At 39.0% G+C, this 21,002-nt stretch overlaps 1 protein-coding gene across 2 annotated transcripts in view; it reads left to right on the forward strand.

Annotated features, from left to right (window-relative positions):
• The first annotated feature begins 2,311 nt into the window (after window positions 1-2,311).
• Window positions 2,312-21,002, forward strand: part of KCNH5 (potassium voltage-gated channel subfamily H member 5) — a 212,081-nt gene continuing 193,390 nt past the window's right edge. For both annotated transcript variants that reach the window (XM_014063810.2, XM_087727455.1), the window contains exon 1: window positions 2,312-2,445. In XM_014063810.2, the coding sequence (XP_013919285.1) occupies window positions 2,373-2,445 (73 nt within the window). In that variant the 5' untranslated portion in view covers window positions 2,312-2,372. The remainder of the gene's footprint in view (window positions 2,446-21,002) is intronic.

Consider the following 21,002-nt stretch of genomic DNA (forward strand, 5'->3'; position numbering starts at 1 on the left):
AATGTGTCAAAAGAAAACAATGCCCAAATGAACCAAGGTAGAACTAATCATATACTTTCAGCCATTAAGTCTTTAATGAAGCTGATTATTTATAAAGAACATTCAATTGTTGTGGCTAATGACTGAGCACATCTTTTTTCATGCAGAATGTCCCAGGTTCAGTTTTTGCCTTCTCTAGGTAACAACTGGGAGGAAAAAAAGAATTTGAAATTCTGGGAGCTTCTTTTGATTTACTCTCTATGATCTCTTTAGCACTAAGAATGCGACTTCAAGGGGTCAGATTTAAAATCTTCTCTTTTATGATGGGAGGCTGAGAACTCTTCAAGAGATGGAGAATGAGCTAGAATGAGACCAATCTTAAAACAAACGACAGAGTTGATAGATTTTAATTTTTTTCACCGAAGAAATGAAAGGATTCTCGGAGACAAGGCAGGGGTAAAAAAGAAGAAACATGTATCATATAGTCCATCGAGGCTTCAAGCTATTATTAACTTAACCTGGGAGCAAATCCCATTTGCTTCCAGGTAATAGTATTACATACTATTTTGAAGAAAACACCCCAGTGAAGACATACCATTTCTTCACTAGTGATTTTAGAAATAGCCCAACTATCTCTATGCCAATATATCAGTGATGCATATAGGCTTTATGATGCCAACGTAATGATTGTGTGATACTCCATAACTGGCTAGTAAGATATAGTCTTCACTTGTGAGAAATCATTGTGAAAACCAGCAAGTCCTCAGAAAATGCAGAAGATGAAGGCTGAAACGTGTCTATGGCATTACCTATTTACTTGAACAGATCTCCCTTCAAAATATAAAGGGGTATGTGTTGACTCCATATCCAAAATTTAAAATACGGAGAATACTACGAGGCGTACTGTGACATAAGTCAGTCAGATGCCTCCGTGAAGCCCTCAAGGAGAGTCAGAAAGGGATCCAGCCCTTCCTCCTAGGTTGTCTTCACTTTGCGTGGTATTCAGAGTCATTCTGCTCTGGAACACGGAGCTTCCACTTCGCGATGGTGGGCTAAGGATGAAGGGATTCAGCCTCGCCGATTCCCTTTTCTAGCGTCTCTGTCGCTCCTTTCCAACTTTCTCCAACCCGAAACAGAAAAGAAAGTTGGCCTTTTCTTTCCTCTCCGCCTACTCCATCCTCTGTATCCGAGTGAACCCAGTGGCCGCCTCCGCCCCCACTCGCTCTTCATTTCGCCTTTCTCTCATTCGCCTCCACCTCTGCATTTTCCCCCTTTCCGAAACAAACGCCCGGCTCTTATGAATTATTTAGCCTTTTCTTTCCTGGCGGAGAGCTGCACCAGGGCGGTATTGATCTGGGCTGGACAGCTCCGTCGGACACTTCGAGCCACCAGGTCAAGGAGTCGGGGGACGCAGGGCCACGCGGAAAGGGGGAAAACGGGACAGCTCAGCCCCGCCCCTGGAGAGCGGGCCGCTCCTGGCAATGCTCTGCTCTCCGAAGCCTTCCCCCTTTTCTCACTTCAGCCATTGGCCTTTCTGCTAAGAGGGCTGGTGTAGTCTCTGCGCGTGGAGCGGGCTTCTCCGCCGGGCTTTTTCGGCTCTTGCTCTGAGTCCCAGGCAGATGTGCAGAGAGGCTCATCGCGCGGCCACATCGCAACCGCTCAGCCCTTCCCTGGCTCGACCCAGTGGCGCCGCTGACTCCAGATTCACGAGGGCAACGGGCGAAGAAGCAGCGAGCGAAGGAAACGGAAAAGCGCTTGGCCAGCGACGAAACCGGCAGGCAAGTTAAGAGCTGTCCAGGGTCCTGAACTTGCTCGATGGAACCTTTAGGGATGAGACCACTTTGAAAACTTTCTCTAGGGAAGCCGGAGGAATGCTGGAATACGGGAATCGTTTCTCTTTTCTCGGTCCTTGACAAGCCGAAAAGTCGGACAATTCGTTTAATGTTCCCTCGTTTTTTAAGGGAACTGCTCTATACATCGTTTACAATCCCCATCTCCCGCTTATCCACCCCTTCCGTTTAAGAAACCTTGAGCTCCAGACTCTGGTTTGGGTTGATCCTCCGTCCAGCTGCAGCAGGTTCGGGAGCTGTCGCTTCGGAAAGCAGGCTTGGTCATGTTGCCTGCCCGTTGGGGCAGTAAGAGCGGCGGCAAGAGCAAGAGCGGGTCAAGCGCGCAGGCGCACTCTCCTCCGAGGCTGCAGTTTCTGAGCTGTGAGCGCAGTCTTGCCACAGTCTGGGCTTTACCAGCTGCTGGAGCGCTACTACCATGAACTGCCTCATCAATCTTCCCACAGCTACTCCACAGCACTGGGCTCAAGAGACCTTCCGAGATCCACCCAGCCCGCCCCACTGCAACCTCTTGGCTCCAGAGCCCAGCTCTGCAGGCACAGGAGGATGCCGGGGGGCAAAAGGGGGCTGGTGGCACCACAGAATACATTTTTGGAGAACATTGTCAGACGCTCAAGTGGTAAGTCGTCTCTTCTTCTTCCTCGGCTTTCCCTTGGCCCCTGCAATAGTCCAGGGGAGGGATTGAACTGCCCCTAAAGTTCTTAAAGTGTTTGTAAAAGCATTTTATCACTTCTGGACTTGAATGGAATATGTTAGACGCTGAAAAAAGTGGTAAATTCTACAAGATGGAGTTCTAATCAGCACTTTTATTGTTAGGATTATCATATTGTACTTTTAAATACGTTAAACACTAACTCTCAAAATGTATTAGTGGGTTAGCTGTGATAGGATTTCCAACAACTCAAGAGTTACTTTCTTGATAGATAATATAAATATGATGATTTTGTATTCACATTATATCTCTATTATTATCCATATTAATGTACATCTTGTTTAGCCAATGGTGATTAGCAGGCTATCAGTAGGAAAAACCGAAAAGAAAAGATAGTTTGTTCCCCGCCACCATGGAAACCTTTCCCAATTCATCATCTTTCAGATGTCTTGTACCCAACTGACACTATCCCCATTTACTTCCATCAACCCAGCCAGACTTTATCAAGGCTGTTAGAGTGGATATGTTTTAAATACTTAAGGTTGAGCAAGACTGAGGTATATATTTGGAGAGGGAATCTGCTCACTGGAATATATGTTTCGCTAGGGTGGGAAAAAGCTGATTTAAAGTAGGGTCCTGTGCATTTTTCATATGTAAACCTCATTGAAGTAAGCCTCATTAAATTCTATGAGATATTTCACTAGATAGTAAATGTAGGACTACAACTAAATTTTGCATCTTATGTAAACAACAATAATAGCAACCAGCATTTTTTCCATTGGAAAAAACAAAATGCTTGAAGAAGCTCTAAGTCAGTTCTGTAATTCTGAAGTAGAAATTGTTGGAAAAAGTTAAATACTCACTGTGTATGGCAGTTTCACCTCTCCCTGAATTTTCTGCAAACAATAATAATTTTAAGACATATGGATTATAAGGAGCATGCCTCCAGATTTAGACAAGTTTCACTACTTCATAATGGGTCTTTGAGTCTTTATATTTATAGCTATACTGTATCTATACCTTTATCAACCCATCTCCTTCTCTCTCCCTCTCCCTGTGTATTCACAGTGTCTTAACTGAATAAATTTAAATTGGGAATAAAATCTAGGTTAGAACAAGAAACAAAACTCTCTTTCTCCAAACCTCACTTCTTTTATCAAGCTATTTAAAGCAAATATGCAAGAAGCATATCTATTTATCTCAATATGTATATAGGCTGATGGTAAAACTAGTGTGTTTGTTCTGGCTTCTGGTTGAAATTACAGTTTGCACAATTATTACCTGTCATGTGTTGTGTAGTGAGAATATCAAAATAGCTATCAGCTTTTAGAAAAAGTGCTCATAATAGATGTGTGATAATTTTTAAACAATGCACAACTATATATATCCCAACTTTCTCCCCAAAGAGCATGGGACAGATTTTAACCACAGGTTTGAAAAATGGAACAGACTGAAAAAAACAGTGACTAGCTTAAGTCCATCAAGTGTGAAAACCTAATGTGTTTAAAAAGATGCAAATTTAGAGGCCAAATGAACAGTGTAACTGAGAACCACTTGAACCTAAGCCACCCTGTGAAAATGAACAATGTTACTGGTTATCTGATATTACTTATGTATTTTGTTTTATATGTAACATTTTCCTCTTCTTTAGTGTTTTTGTAAACATTTAAAGTTACTCGTTCTGTCCAAGAGTGTTCCAGTGCTTGTAAGACCACGGTGCAAACTCAACAAGCCTCAAGGAAAGTGTGTTCTAAAAATGTACTGTAAAAAAAAAAAAGGCTGTGAGGTTTTGTCTTTAATTCCACTGTTAGGATAATTAATACAAGAACATTGCTTTATAAAATATTGGCAAGATATCTGGAAGTGTTCACTCTTCTTCATTTCATGCATGATTGAAGATATGCCACATTGATCCATTAAAGTAATAACAAATTGTGTGTGTGTGTGTGTGTGTGTTGTGTTGTATATGTTGATGCAAGCTGGCCTAAGAAAAAGAATAATACAGTATGTTCTAAGTTTGTACTAAGCAATGGTTAATTCCCCATTTTCCCCTGGTAAATATATTTTCATGGATATGAAATTGTATTATTTTTAATGTACTTAAGATTTCTTTTTTAACATCATACAACACCCAAAGGAGCTTTAAAATGATTCCATGCTAAGCGATACATTTCTAATAAGACATTGCTTTGTAAAACTTGGGCAGAGCAATCCCATAAAATAGGTAGGAGAAACTGAAAGGTGAAGTGAAATTCTGCTTGACTTAAGAAAGGGAGAAGGGGGCTGGCTAGTTTACTTTCCTCCAATTTTTTTATTCATCTTTTTATTGGTACTGCATATGAGTGTGTATGTAATTTTTCTAATATCTACTTTCTCATTGAACGCAATGGAAGAAGGTTCAGTCCAAAGCATGTTTCTCCTATTCTGGGAATATAACAAATAAAGTAAACATTGCTGTAACAAACTGAAACAATACATACCATAATTTAACTTTGATAAGGTCCAGAATCTGGTTTTCTAGCAGTTTTCATAAGAAACTTGCCAAACAGGGCAGAGCAAAGGGATGGTAGTTTAATGTCCTTTAAGGTAGTAGAATATTATAACATGATAGTTTCTCTGAAGATGATTAGGCCTACAATGAAACCATAATACAGCTGTCTTTTACCATGACATGGTAAAAGGGATGGTAGTTTAATGTCCTTTAAGGTAGTAGAATATTATAACATGATAGTTTCTCTGAAGATGATTAGGCCTACAATGAAACCATAATACAGCTGTCTTTTACCATGACATGGTAAAAGGGATGGTAGTTTAATGTCCTTTAAGGTAATAGAATATTATGATAGTTTTTCTGAAGATGATTAGGCCTACAATGAAACCATAATACAGCTGTCTTTTACCATGACATGGAGCATAATTTAAGGCATTTATGGATAGATGATAAATGGATATCATGTCATGTGACGATGCCGTGACGATGTGAGTTTCTCACCCTTGGGCTAGATCATTGGGAGAAAAATAATATATCACAAACAGGTGATACGTTTTCCTATAAAGAGAGCTATTGTCAATTAAAACAAATAAGAATGGACAATACATGTGAATATGTATCCTGATCCCTAAGTAAGTTAAGTAGAAGTCTCTAATGACTAAGACTAGTTGTTATCAAGGCTTCCATCTGTTGGGTGCTTGCTCCAATGTCAAGAGAAGCACACAATCATTTTATCTTCTGGGGAAATCTCTGGCCATATTTGACAATTGCTACCATCACTGTGAAGTAAGCATGGAATCCATCTGAAATGAACTTATCACAATTTTTATTGTGGAAGAACTTAGAAAACTCTTTCAATCATTAATTAGAAAGGGGCATTTTTGATAAGCATAACATCAAAGAATGTTCGTTCTAGATGTAATGAAATCTGAGTTTACCTTCTCATGCTGGAGTCAGTGTGTGCTGACCTACTTTCCACTTACTTATTTTGAACATCGCTTTGTTTACTGCATTATCGAAGAGGCACAAAATACATTTATGAACTATTTTTTTGGTAGATACTGTTTTTGAACTGAAAAACATGTGGGGTCGCTGTTTATGATGCAACAATGCAAAATATATTCCACACTTTGGGAAAGAATACAGATAAAAAGCTGTACTTTGCAAGGTATCCCAAGATTATTCACTCTTCTTCTTTACTTCATGGAAAGTTAAAGCTTCTTACTTTCCCCCCTTTTTATAGGGAATTTATGCCACAGCATCGCTGAACATAGTGTTTTTAAATCTCTTTTTACGTGAATATAATTTTGAAAAATACATTTTCTTTTGTCACACAATGCACAATGAATCAAATTGATTAGTTATAGCAATGGTTCAGTATTGAAAATTCTAGGTAACTTCTGAAATATAGGTATATATTGTATGTGTGTATAATACATATGTGCATGTGATGTCTCTTTGTGTGTAGCAGGGGTGTCAAACTCAAGGCCCATGGGGTGCTTAGATCTGGCCTGTGGGGCTACTCTGGAAACAGTGAAGGACTGGCTCGTGTTGCCTCTGCCAGTGAAAAGGAAGTTCCATTTTCATTGGCAGAGGGTTGCAGGAGGCCGTCACAGCTGAAAACGGAGCTCAGGGTCCCGGTTCCTCTGGCAGAGCGCTCGGGCCACCACAGGCGCCCTGATATGAGTGACGTCAAGCTGATCACACCTATCATGGCCATGCTTCCCTCCCACCCCTGACGTCAAACACAACCCTGATGCAGCCCTCAATGTTTGATACCCCTGTCTATAGAATATTAACTCTCCCATTTAGAATTCTAAAAAGTAGTAATTAAAAAATAGAATGGAAGGCAATGAAAATAAAATAATTGATGAAGAAATATTCAAAATTTTCATGAAATATCTTAGTTCATATCAAACATGGACAAACTATTTTCACTTTTTATTTCAAACTTCTCTGACTTTAATTGACAGAATGTCAGGAAAAGAATGAATTATCTGTCAAGAAGGAACAATAGACATAATTTTTATGTGCTGCACATATATTCCCCATTTTTTATATATTTTACATTTTATATATTTATACATTTTATATATTTATATATTTTTATATATATAAAATGCAGGAAGCATTGTATTATATTATGCCCATATTTCAAATAGGAATGGGGGAAGCATTCAAATGCAGGAAGCATTGTATTATATTATGCCCATATTTCAAATACTAATGGGGAGGTTAAAAATAATGAATCCATGGTAGAATAGGGCAACTCATTAATTGGCTGATTAAAAATATTCTTGTGAAAAAGTAATTGTATAATCATGTCTTCCCTACTTTGGCACCATTTCCACATATAAAAAATCAGGATTAGGTTAGAAGTTCTTTCTTGACATTCTTTTGTTCTTCACCCTGTATCTCTGCAGTATGCTCCCTCCCATATTTGGGCAGACCTGATGTTTTGACAGAAGAAAAAACACTTAATCACTCCCCTGGCTCAACTGATAAAGGGAGGAGAACTTGTGGCTTAGAGGTTAATACAACTACCTAATATGTAAGCAGCCCAAAGCAGCCCGAATCCCAGCAAGGGTATGGCTAGCTGATGAGAGCTAAATAGCTTGAAATAGATCTATACTAGTCTCCTTTCATTTCTTTATCAGCAAAAATATAACATAAATAGTAATAAATAAATGCATTTGATGGATACTCTAATATCTGGAGGTGTCACATTCCTTTTCTCTAGTTTGGTTACATCTCCATTTATCTTTCTGGATATCTAATATGGCTATCTTTCCATTTAAATTTTACCTTAGCCACCAACTCACCAAGCTCCAATCTATACTAGATCCTGTCTTATTTCAAGGTACTTCCTTAGCAAAAGATTTATTTTTTCACATATGGAAGTGACTTTTAGATAGAAAAACATCCTTGCGTGTGAAATGGAATTGGATCTGAAGGATTTTTTAAAATAATGATTCGAATTAGACAACTTGCCAGTCCTCAGGGTCAACAATATATTGACAGGATCAAAAATATATTCTGGCAAGGTTTAGATCTCAGATGTTATATGGTATAAACAGAAAAATCTCAGATGTTATGTGGTATAAACAGAAGGATCAATAGAATTCTGGGAAATGTTACTTCTAAATATAGAAGTCACTCACTTTATGAGTGATGATTTTTAAGGGAAAGTGAAGAATTTAGCTGGTTTGGCAAATAATTTTAGAATTACAAAAATAGTGTAGATGGTACACAGTTCATTTTTTAAAATTTTGGCCTGACAGCCATTTTTAACATACAATAGATTCAATCTCAATGTGTATCTATAGTAAATCATGTCTCTTTCTATTCATTTAAGACAATGCACAATAAATAAATCTGTAGTATAATGGCAGCATTCACACCTTTGAATAACACACATGAGTGAACAGTAGGAACCCATCCCTGGAAGGGTCCTTATAGGAAATTGCCTGTTTGCTTCTGAAGTATTTAAAGACCAATCGAGTTATTTTATTTTAAAGTAAGTTTTCATTTATAACATAGATTAGCAGTGGTGTAGGGAAAGATACCCGAACAACAATAGTAGATTGGAAGTGTTGGAAAAGAATTGGCAATTTTGTACAACCTGATATTTACAAATGAGATTTGATGAAGATCTTGGAATGCAGACTTATTGGTTCTGAATGCGGGTTAACTAGCTTTTGCTAGCACGAGAAAATATGCCTTCTAATACACAGCTGAGTTCCATCTGTTGACAGAGATGGTTTAGAAATCTAGACTGTTTTGTTAATCAAATATATTTCTACATAGATAGTCAGGTTAAATGCATTATTTGACTCTAAATGCCTTTGATATAACTAGATTTCTTTTTACTTTCTTTATTATCCTTTCTGGGAATATTTATTAGATTTTTTTTCCTGCTAAAGACCTTGGCATATGAAGGTTGTGAAGTGGATATCAATTCAGGAGAGAGTTTTGGTTACTCATGCATCTAATCATAACATTTTAAAGATGATTGGTAGCTATCATAGGTCATTATAGATTTGCAAAAATACATCAGTTTCCAAAGAAACCAACTTACCGTACCTCTATATTAAAGTTAATAATATTGATGAAATTTATGAGATGGCTTTAGATGATGGTTTATTTTTGTTGTTCTGGACATTAGATTATTTTTTTGTAGTTTGTTTCTCATTGGAGCAGTAATCCTGATTCAGCTATTCAAAATCAAAAATCATAAAGAGGTTGCTTCGGGAACATTTATTTTAACTAGCTCCTCAGGTAGGAGCTCTCTAGAACAGTGGTCACCAACTGGTGGTCTATGGACCACTTTTTGGTGGTCCATGAAAATTTTTTGGTGGTCCGCAGAAAAAATATGTGCATTTTTTATATTACACTAAATACTATTTATCTTAAAAAAAATCATATTAGTGATCTGTGGGATATGCATAAAATTATGAATTTAGTGGCCCCTGAGGTTGGTGACCTCTGTTCTAGAACCACTAGAGTATCTTTGACAGATGAACCATCTATCATTTGAATGAGCGAAATGAAGAACTCATCGCAACCTGTTGGTGTTGGCTAGTAGCTTATTCAGTTAGGAAATTCCTCATGATACATAGCCTGAATCTCCTTCCTTGTAGTTGGCATAATGATTACCCTATGATGCAATAGAGGATTAATCCATGTCCTCTTCAAATATTTGAAGAGTGTGTGACAAATCTTCAAATTCTTGAAATGTACAATTACATCTCCTCTCAGCCTTCTCTTCTACGGGATAAACATGAGTAGGTCTTTTAACTTTTATTTATTTTATTGATTGATTTGATTTGTCAATCATTTACAAGATAATAGGTATAAGAATAGGTATAAGAACTGTTGCATATAAGACTTGCTTTCCAATCGCCTAACCATCTTGGTAGCCCTTTCCCCAACCTTCAATTTATTACTGTCCTTTCTGTTCTCAGAACAGAACATAGTATTCTATATGAGGACAGACAAAGTAGAGTAGAACATTTGCTTCTCATAATTTGGATTTCTGTAAATGCAACTCAAGGCGGCCTTTGCTCTTTTAGCAGCTAAACCATCCTGCTGCCTCATGTTTAATCTGTGGTTGACACAAACACTCAGATTCTTTGCAAACATACTGTAATACTTCAAAACCAAAACTTCTCTGCATCACACTTGTGCTTTTCCTTTTCTCCACAAAAACTTTCCTTTTATTCCTAATCATTTCCATCCTATCATTTAGTGGACCAGAGGAATGTCGTCAATATAGCTTACTTGGACTTCAGTAAGGCATTTGATAAAGTAGACCATAACCTACTGTTAGATAAAGTAGAAGAATGTGGGTTGGACAGCATCACCACCAGATGGATTCATAACTGGCTGACCAACCGCACACATGGAGGGAAGTATACAGTGGAGTACCCCAAGGCTCTCTTTTAGGCCCAGTACTCTTCAACATCTTTATCAATGATTTGGATGAGGGAATAAATGGGGAACTCATCAAATTTGCAGATTACACCAAGATGGCAGGAATAGCCAACACTCCAGAAGATAGGTTTAAGATACAGAAGGATCTTGACAAACTTGAACATTGGGCACTATCTAATAAAATGAAATTCAATGGTGAAAAGAGTAAGGTTTTACATTTAGGCAAGAAAAATGAAATGCACAGGACAGTATAGGTGGTACCTTCCTCAATAGTAGTAACTGTGAGAGGGATCTTGGAGTCCTAGTGGACAACCATTTAAATATGAGCCAGCAGTGTTCAGCAGCTGTCAAAAAAGCCAACACAGTTCTAGGCTACATAAACAGAGGGATAGAATCAAGATCATGTGAAGTGTTAATACTACTTCATAATGCCTTGGTAAGGCCACACTTGGAATACTGCATTCAGTTTTGGTTGCCACAATGTAGAAAAGATGTGGAGACTCTAGAAAGAGTGCAGAGAAGAGCAACAAAGATGATTAGGGGACTGGAGACTAAAACATATGAACAACGGTTGCAGGAACTGGGTATGTCTAGTTTAATGAAAAGAAGGACTAGGGGAGACATGATAGCAGTGTTCCAATATCTCAGGGGTTGCCACAAAGAAGAGGGAGTCAAACTATTCTCCAAGGCACCTGAGTGCAGAACAAGAAGCAATGGGTGGAAACTGATCAAGGAGAGAAGCAACTTAGAACTGAGGAGAAAGTTCCTGACAGTTAGAACAATTAATCAGTGGAAAAGCTTGCCTCCAGAAGTTGTGAATGCCCCAACACTGGAAGTATTTAAGAAAATGTTGGATAGCCATTTGTCTGAAAGGGTATAGGGTTTCCTACCTAGGCATGTTGACCCTGTAAACCACTTAGAGAGGGACGTAAAGCACTGTGAAGTGGTATATAAGTCTAAGTGCTACTGCTATTGCTACTCCGAAGCCTATTTAAATCCTTTTGAATCTTCTCGCTTTTCAAACCTCCCTTCACCAGCTTTGTGTTAGCCTTCCCCAACTCTCTCCTCCAAGACAATGATGAAAAGGTGAACAGTACCCAGGACAGATCCCTGTGGTGCTCCACCTGAAAATTCCCTTCAAGATGAAATAGAATCACTAATAAACATTCTTTGGATGCAATCATTCAGTCAACTGTGAGTCCATTTACAATAATAACATTAGAGACTCTGACGTAGGCATGTGGTATTACCCTGATCTACTAAGCCAGTAGTTCTATCAAAGAAAAAGCTAAAGTTAATCTGGTATGATTTGCTTGTGATAAATCCATGTGACTCCTGTTAATTGTAACATGCCTATCTAAATGCTCACAAACACACTGTTTAATCATCTTTTCAAGGACTTTTCCCAGTGTAGACATCAAAGTTGACAGGTAGGTAGTTTTCCATGTCCCTTTCCTATTTTGAAAATCAGGGCATTTGCTTTTCTCCAGTCTTGCAAGTTGCCCTGGAATTCTCCTATAGATGGGATATGAAAGTTTAAGTTATAAGGATCCCTGGTGTCACAGGGTTTAGAATGCAGTGTTGCAGGCTAACTCTGCCCACAGCTTGGAGTTCAATCCTGGCAGGTCTCAAGGTTGACTCAACCTTCCATCATTCCGAGGTCAGTAAAATGAGGAGCCAGATTGTTGGGCGGATTCTGTAAACTGCTTAGAGAGGGCTGGAAAGCATTATGAAGTGGTATATAAGTCTAAGTTCCACTGCTATTGTACAAAGTGTGAGAGAATGCGAACATGAGAAAATGAGTCTTTCATTGTTTTCTCCAGTGCTCTATAGTCTTATTGGCTTTCCAGATTTATAATAAATGCCAAAGGAAGTGATTGTGAGGGAAATCATTCCCTGGATTTTCTTTATATCAGGAAGATATCTAGTATGGTGGCATAGTGACAGAAAAATAGTGAATAATTTTACAAGGGAAATGTTGTTTTGGGTAAACAAAATATGTATTTATTGGTATGATTCCCGATAACCCATCTTTCAGCATATAAATCCTACACCTGCTGCTTCTAAGCAGCATCAATAATTATAAATAAAACAGTAATATGTATTTTAATAATGGTGCTCTGGGACTTTAGAATTCAAACAGACAGGCATCTGCCACATAACACCCAGGCTTAACAATTGTCAACAAGAAAGACAAAAATAAAGTCTGGATAATAGATGTGGCAGTATCTGGAAATAGCAGAATAGAACAGAATAAAACTGGAAAAGGTAACAAAATACGAAGACTTACAAATAAAAATAGAATGACTGTGACAAAAGTAAGCAAAGGTAGACCAATAGTCATAGACACCTTGGATGGAATCCCAAAACACCTGGAGCACCACTTGAACACAATCGGCATTAAGAAATTCATCATCAGTCAATTGCAAAAGGTGGCTTTACTTGGTGGCTTACACCCTTTGATAATATCTGTAATAGCATCAAACATCCAGATCTGCTTATGCCAGGTCCTTGGAAGGACTTGATCTCCCCCCTCTCTCTCCCCACCTCTCTCTTCAGGGTGTGTGTTCTGTTAAGATACAGCTTGTTGTGCCATACTGCCATAGTGGATTCTACTGTACAGTGCAATGGAGTTGCCATGGTAATGGCTTCACAGTACTCCACAAGGGGGCTTCCTCTAGTAAGAGGGAAAAGCCAACATTAGAAATTATGTTTGATCCGGACATGTCCCCCTTTAAATAAATACCTGGGCAATGCCAGATTATCAGCTAGTAGGTTGGATAAAAATGTCAAATCCTATCTGAACATTTGGCTGATTGTGCCATGAATCATCATCATCATAAAATAACAGATGGATCATCATTTGGAATGCCAGATATCATAGTTGTAGAGGGCCGAAGCATACAGTTTATTGATATTGTTGTACTAGGAAATGCCAGAGTCAAAGAAAAAGAACAGAAAAAAATCATGAAATACCGTAACCTAGCCATCGAAACTACCCAATTATGGATGAAACATGTAACAGTGATACCCATTGTCATTGGGGCACTTGGTACCATGTCCAAGAATTTTATAAAATACATCAACAAATTGCAGCTTCTTGCAATAACACCAGTGAAACTGCAAAAAACTGTGCTATTCGGAACATTTAAGAAGGTACTTGGTTGATACTTAGAACACTGGCAGCAACCCATATCAACCGTTAGCACCAGTCAATGGTATATGTGATGCATTTTTGAATGTTCAGTTAACTGAGTTTCATGTTTAATGAATAAAATATGATGATGATGATGATGATGATGATGATGATGATGATGATGATGATGATGATGTTGTTGTTGTTTTCTGAGATCCTTCCCATAAGGCCAGTTAACCTTAATGGTTTAGGCTGGTTTTTGCCTGCTGCCTTCAGGCTTTCTTTGAGGATCCTTCCCACAGAAACTGAGGACATGTCAGCGCAGTTTGGCTAAATTCAACATTTCATCCTTTGATAATTGTAAGAAGACAAAGAAAACAAATCTCTGACAATGGGGTGAAGGGAAGTTGTTTAAAGAAGTCTGGATAAAGAGAATGTATCAGTAAATAAACAATTAACTAACCCTAAAACAGTCTGTACATTCAACCCCTTTGTTTCTTCCTTTGCTACTGATGTAAATGAAGCTGCTTTTTCAATAATGTGCACAAAAGGCAGCCCTTTTTTCCTGTACAGATTGCAAATTCAAAGCAGGAAGAAAAGAAACCCCTTATAAGTCGAGCCACCTTTTAAATGGGACAGTTAGAGCAGCCTTAAAGAATCAGTTCCAGGATCGAAAATCCAAAGCCTTAAATTCTATGAAACATTTGCAGAATGTCATTCAATAGCAACAGAGTTCACTGACTGAAGTCTGGGCAAAAGGAGGCTTGACATCACTGCATGGCAGCTACTGCTGGCATTCTAGAGAGCTGGCAGACCTCCTTGGCTCCTGCTCAAGAGAGATGTGAAGGTTGTCTGTAACACTCTGAAATATATTGTTGGGCTTTGGTGAGAGCAAGATTCTCTGAAAATGAGTCTGTGCAAGTGGAACATATTTAGCGTACATAATAAAGTGCTGCTAAAAGGTAAAGGGAGGATCACTACCACTGGGAGCACCAGCCACACTAATGAACCCATTGCTCTTGGACCCATTGCAAGTCCTGACATCCAAGCAACCAGAAGACTGGATAGTCAGATCTTGCAGTGGTTGATATTTATTTCAGTGAGGTTCATATGACTTCAGGGCTGCTGCTTATAAATTTTAAATGCTTCCCTGAATGGGTCTATGCCAACTTGCCATGGGCAACTCTCCATGGGCAACTTGCTGTGGCCAACTCGCCATGGGCAAAACACCATAGCCAACTTGCTGTAACCAACACACCATGGGGAACTCATCATAGCCCAACTTGCTGTGGCCAACTCACCATGGGCAACTCGCCGCCGGACAAGAGTTACACTAATATTGAAGAAATAATGGAATAGAATCATTAAAGAAAAGATGCCAAAACAGGGACAAAATAAAATGGGAATGAGAAAAAATAAAATAATGTTTTAATAATTTTAAATAATTAAATTGAATTCCTGAATTGTCCCACCATGAGTTGTTCCATGGCAAGTTGGCCATGCCAAGTTGTGCCAGAGTGAGTTGGTTGGGGTGAGTTGCCCATGGCAAGGTGTCCCATTCCATCCTTGAACAGGTGTCTTCTAATTGCATTAGACTTCTATCCCTCTAATTATAGGAGGTGATGGCATTGTAAGAATGAAGTAGGTTGCTCCACTGTTATCATTATAGTCCATTATTGAGGAGACTCCCTGTGCAAAGAATTCTGGGAGTTGAAGTCCAGACATCTTCAAGTTGACAAGGTTGAGAAACACTGGTCTAGGCAAAAGGGAGACTCATTCCTTACTAGGACTTTCTCTAAAGTAAGTAAATATGGAATTGCAGCAGCATCAAATCTCATCATGTTTAAAAACCAGGATGCACTGGATATTTGTCTAGTTTTAATGTTTAGATTGCCAACAGCTTTCAAAGGCACAACAAAACAAAAATCACTTAAGTTAATGGATGAAATTGATTGATTGTTTTGCAAATATTTTGCTCAAATAAAAAGTTATAAAATAGAAAAGTAAACACTGGGCTGGGTCCATTGTTAAACCTCACTGAAATTAATTGGGTTTAAGATTTCTATAGTCACAGTTAATGAAGCCCCACTACATTCAATGAATTGACTCAAGATATGATTTAATTTAGGTCCAAATATTTTTTTTTCATAAGCAATCTTAAAAATAAAAGTTCATGAAACTCTATGCCATTTCAAAAGAAAAAAAAGCCACTTGACATAATGAAAGCAGCAACATGTGAATGTATTCTGTGATGTGTAAATGAGAGATATGAATTATTTCTATTACAAGTACATACATGTAGATTGAAATTAATTAACAATTCATTTGCTTGTATGTGTATGTGTATATGTATACCAGTATGTATACATATATGTACATGTTGTTTAAACGTTGTTTAGTCTGTAAGTTTGCAAATTGTATTAATTGAAAAAGTCTTAGTGCATTCAAGATGAGGCTTCAATAGGATTATACTATATAACTAAATTACACGTTTGTCTCCTGAACTGTCATTGGCCAGTGGGAAAAAAAATTCACAAGAGGTTGGCTGACGTTGTCAGTGATGGTCACAAGAAGCCACACTATGCCCACTAACTTAGAAAAAAGTGAAACAGAGTAATTGTGCAATAATGCTAGTGAATAATTGAAGAAAATAATTACACAGTGCATGAACAACTGATGGACCTATTTCCCTGGTGGTTTCTTAGTAGTAGGCCTTGAGATGAATGATTGAAATGAGTTATTTTTAGCTAATGTACAGATGTCCTCTCCCTCCCCGTACCATTTAAATGAGAAGAATTAAAATATGGGATTGTGCAATTTAGCCTATTGTTTTGCAGCTTGAGCATTTCCAAGAGCTTCTCAGAAAGGTATTTTGACAGGAAGGAATTGCTGTTGGTTTTCGTGTGCTCTGTTGCCGAAGTGTGTGGCTGACAATATTTTGACAGCTTGGCTATACAAAACCAGGAGCTTAAAATCCAGATCTGCATAGCTTTCTTGGAGGAGGTGGAAGAAATCACATTAGAGTGAAAACACACGCTTCAGAGCCAATCTGAGATCTGTTGGCTGTGGCAGATGAAGTTCCTTGAATGCTACAATTTCCCTAGCTGGCAAGGATTCCTTTGTTTGTTTGATAAAGGCCAGGCTACCCAAAGCACATCAGATGGCCTTATCTTATTCATTTTCTAAACAAGAAAAGACCCCATGTTTACATTTTTCTTTTAACTGTTCTGATTTTCTTTCTCATGCTAATTCCTCTGCTGTCCTGCCCAGATCTTAAATGAAAGAGGAAAAGAATATAGTTTTCATAGAACGATTTATTTTACATAGAACCACTGATTGGTTCAAAATTGGGAAAGGAGTCTGGGAAGGCTGTATACTGTTGCTCTGCATATTTAACTTATATGCAGAGCACATCATGAGAAAGGTGGAGCTAGATTAATCAAGAGTTGGAATTAAGATTACCAGGAAAAATATCAACAACTGCAGATATGCAGATGATACCACTCTAATGGCAGAAAGTGAAGATGATCTAAAGAGCCTCTTAATGCGGGTGAAGAAGGAGAGTGCAAATTTTGGCCTGAAACTCAACATTAAGAAAACTAAGATCATGGCATCCGGCCATCTCAATTCCTGGCAAATAGATGGGGAAGAAATGGAGGTTGTGACAGATTTTATTTTCCTGGGCTCCAAGATCTCCGCAGATGGGGACTGCAGCCAAGAAATTGAAAGATGCTTGCTCCTGGGGAGGAAAGCTATGGCAAATCTAGCCAGCATACTAAAAAGCAGAGACATCACCCTGCCAACAAAAGTGGATATAGTCAAGGCTATGGTTTTCCCAGTTGCAATGTATGGCTGTGAAAGTTGGACCATAAGAAAGGCTGAGTGCCAAAGAATTAAGGCCTTTGAACTCTGGTGCTGGAGAAGACTCGTGCGAGTTCCTTGGACTGCAAGGTGACCAAACTGGTCAGTCCTAGAGATCAATCCTGACTGCTCTTTAGAAGGCCAGATCCTGAAGATGAAACTCAAATACTTTGGCCACCTAATGAGAAGGAAGGACTCACTGGAGAAGAGCCTAATGCTGGGAAAGATTTAGGGCAAAAGAAGAATGGGATGACAGAGAATGAGGTGGCTGGATGGAGTCACTGAAGCAGTAGGCCTGAGTTTAAATAGACTCCAGAGGATGGTAGAGGATGGGAAGGCCTGGAGGAACATTGGGGTTGTGATGGGTCAGACATGACTTCGCAACTAACAACAACAACAAGATAGAAGGAAGAATGTTCACTCATATAATGGAGGAATGTTCCATACCATTTGTAACATGGTTGTGAATATTTGGCCCAAGTTTCTCTTTTGATTTCTCAGGTAATGTTGATGTCTCACTGCTGTTATCATATAAGAGCCGAGGTGGCGCAGTGGTTAGAGTGCAGTACTGCAGGCCACTTCAGCTGACTGTTATCTGCAGTTCAGCGGTTCAAATCTCACCGGCTCAAGGTTGACTCAGCCTTCCATCCTTCCGAGGTGGGTGAAATGAGGACCCAGACTGTGGGGCCGATATGCTGACTCTGTAAACCGCTTAGAGAGGGCTGAAAGCCCTATGAAGCGGTATATAAGTCTAACTGCTATTGCTATTGCTATATAAAAACCAGATCCAATAAGATGTTTCAATATGTTTGTCCATCAAGCCCCTTCCCCAATTCTCTGAATTAAATCACTTTGAAAACCTTCTATATCAAAATACACAATATTTTGAGCATGATATTTTCTAAGCTTTCTTACATGTCCACCAAAGATGAAAAAATGCTTCCTCAGTTTGATGTTTTCAACAAATATTTGAAATTTCCTATTTTCCTGCCTCCTCCTTGAATTTATTCAGCAATACTAATTAGAAATTTCTAATAAAGGGGAAAATAACTCCACAAGGTTATTTTACTAATTTTCTAGGAAAAATCTAGGTTTTGTGCTGTCTGGTCATGATGTAACTTTCACTGTGACACACAAATTCACATGCTGCTCTAAGTGTTTGTGGGTTGAGGAAAAAGATGTCTTTATAAGGTTGAGGTTGATGTTTTATAGTTGTAAAGAGACTGAAGTACAAACATAAAGCACCTGGCTGAAAAGTAATTTTTTAAAAAAACCCTTTTAGTTCATCCATCAGCAAAGTGATCTCGACACTGTAGAGTCAGATTCATAAAACCATTCATTTAAAAAAGATAGAGATAAAACTAAGACAAGCAGAAGAACACATTAAAAAACTCTTAAATTTTCAGCCGAGTAGTTTTTGAAAACGTATTTAATTATTGTTGCATTCAAATAGAAATATCCTTGCCTGATGAATAGAATAACTTCAGAGCTGTTGTCCAGCTGAATAAATGCACTATTTGGAAGGGTTTGGATTTGGATTTTATTCAATTTGTAGGCCGCCCTATTCCCCAAAGGGACTCAGGGCGGCTGAACAAAGCCAAGGGAGGGGAAATTACAAAAAGTGAGACAAAGACAAACAGACAATACAAACAGTTTAAAAGCACAACAGACACAGCAAATTCGAGTGGGGGGGGGGGACTCAAGCCCAGGCTTGCTGGGACAGCCAGGTCTTCACGGCCGTCCGGAAGGCCTGAAGGGTGGAGAGGGTCCGAATCTCCACGGGGAGCTCATTCCAAAGGGCTGGGGCAGCCACAGAGAAGGCCCTCCTCTGAGTAGTCACCAGTCGACATTGGCTGGCAGATGGAATACGGAGGAGGCCTAATCTGTGGGATCGAATTGGTCTGTGGGAGGTAATCGGCAGAAGGCGGTCTCTCAAGTACCCAGGTCCAATACCATGTAGGGCTTTATAAGTAATAACTAGCACCCTGAAGCGTATCCGGAGACCAATAGGTAGCCAGTGCAGCTCGCGGAGGATAGGTGTAATGTGGGTGTACCGGGGTGCACCCACAATCGCTCATGCGGCTGCATTCTGGACCAGCTGGAGTCTCCGAACACTCTTCAAGGGCTGCCCCATGTAGAGCGCATTGCAGTAGTCGTTGTATCTACAGCATGCTAATACGTTAAAATGCTAATATTTTTCTTAAGCCTGGTTTGGTAGTCAGTCTAATATTAATTACTGCAGTTATCCACCTGCAGATTTAAAACTAGATCTCATGTCCCTTCCACTCTCCTCTCCAAAATGTATGCATTACATTGATGTTCTTTAAAAAGAAGCAAGTCTTTAATTACACAGTTGTGACTGCTACGTCGACACTTTTAATACCCTCTGTGAATACCCTGGAAGTCAATGCTTGAAAAAGTACTCTGTCATCTATTGTTGTAATAACACAGAGGGAATAACACAGAGCGGTATCTCAAGGTTCTGTCTTCAGTACGCTTCAAGATCTTCATAATGATCTTGACAAGGGGATAGAAGGGGAACTCAGCAAATTTGCAAGTAAGGCCTATGGTGCTGCCATCTTGGTTTTTGTTCTGCACATGCACAGAAGCAATTTTTCACTACTGTGCATGTGTGTCTAGCACGCATCAAATGTTCACGTGTGCATCAAGCACGTCCCTGAGCGAACTGGCTGTAAAAGAAGCCGGAAACCACCCCTGATGAGGGTTCCTTCTCTGAGTTTGTGGATTGGTTTCTGAATGTTTCATTACCAGATACCATCTTTAGTGGAACTCAGGGTAATTCCCTAAATTCTGTGAAGATGTTACCTAGTGTGGTAATGAAACGTTCAGAAATCAACCCACAAACCTCCTATCCCCAAGCCAAGTATTTCTAGCCTACTGAAGATAAGGAACAGGAGGGGGGGGTATTGTCTTCCAATACTTGAGGGTCTGTCACATAGAAGAAGGGAATGACTTATTGTCCAAAGCACCAGAGGGTAGGGCAAGAAGTAATGAGTGGAAGCTTGTTAAAAAGAGATCCAACCTGCAAGGCCTCTGCATTTTCTGGAATTATTGTAAAAGTTAATTTTAGTTTATTAGAAGAATGGCACAATTATCTGCTTAGAGATGCCAGGATGACATTACTGAGAGTGCTGATCTCCAGGGCTCAAACTGGAATGGTTTTCCATTTTTAAAAACAGCCTTTTATCTTATGAGACCCTATCTAGCTAAAAACATTCTGTGATTCTGCCAAAGTAGAACTGAGACTGCTTATCAGCACTGCATTCATTACCATGGATGTATACTGTTCAACCATAATACTGTATAGTTAGTTCTGGTTGGGATACAATAAAGCAAATATTTTTTTGAATAGGGTATCTGTTGAAGGTGGTTTGTAGGGTATCATTATAGCTCATATTAATTATCCTCTACAGTCCTCCAGATGTATTGGACTTCAAATTCCATCATCCTTACCTAGCATCCAATTCCAAATGAGGATTTCCAATTAGGGAAAACTGCAATAAAAGTTTGAATCCAGCAGTCTCAAGCTGATCTTAAAGATCAAGGGTTTCTGACATTAGATTGAAGGGCACCCAGAATCTC

This window comes from Thamnophis sirtalis, unplaced genomic scaffold, assembly GCF_051295495.1.
Source record: "Thamnophis sirtalis isolate CommonGarterSnake01/CBP01778 unplaced genomic scaffold, rThaSir2_p1.2 scaffold_1, whole genome shotgun sequence".
Lineage (NCBI taxonomy): Eukaryota > Metazoa > Chordata > Lepidosauria > Squamata > Natricidae > Thamnophis > Thamnophis sirtalis.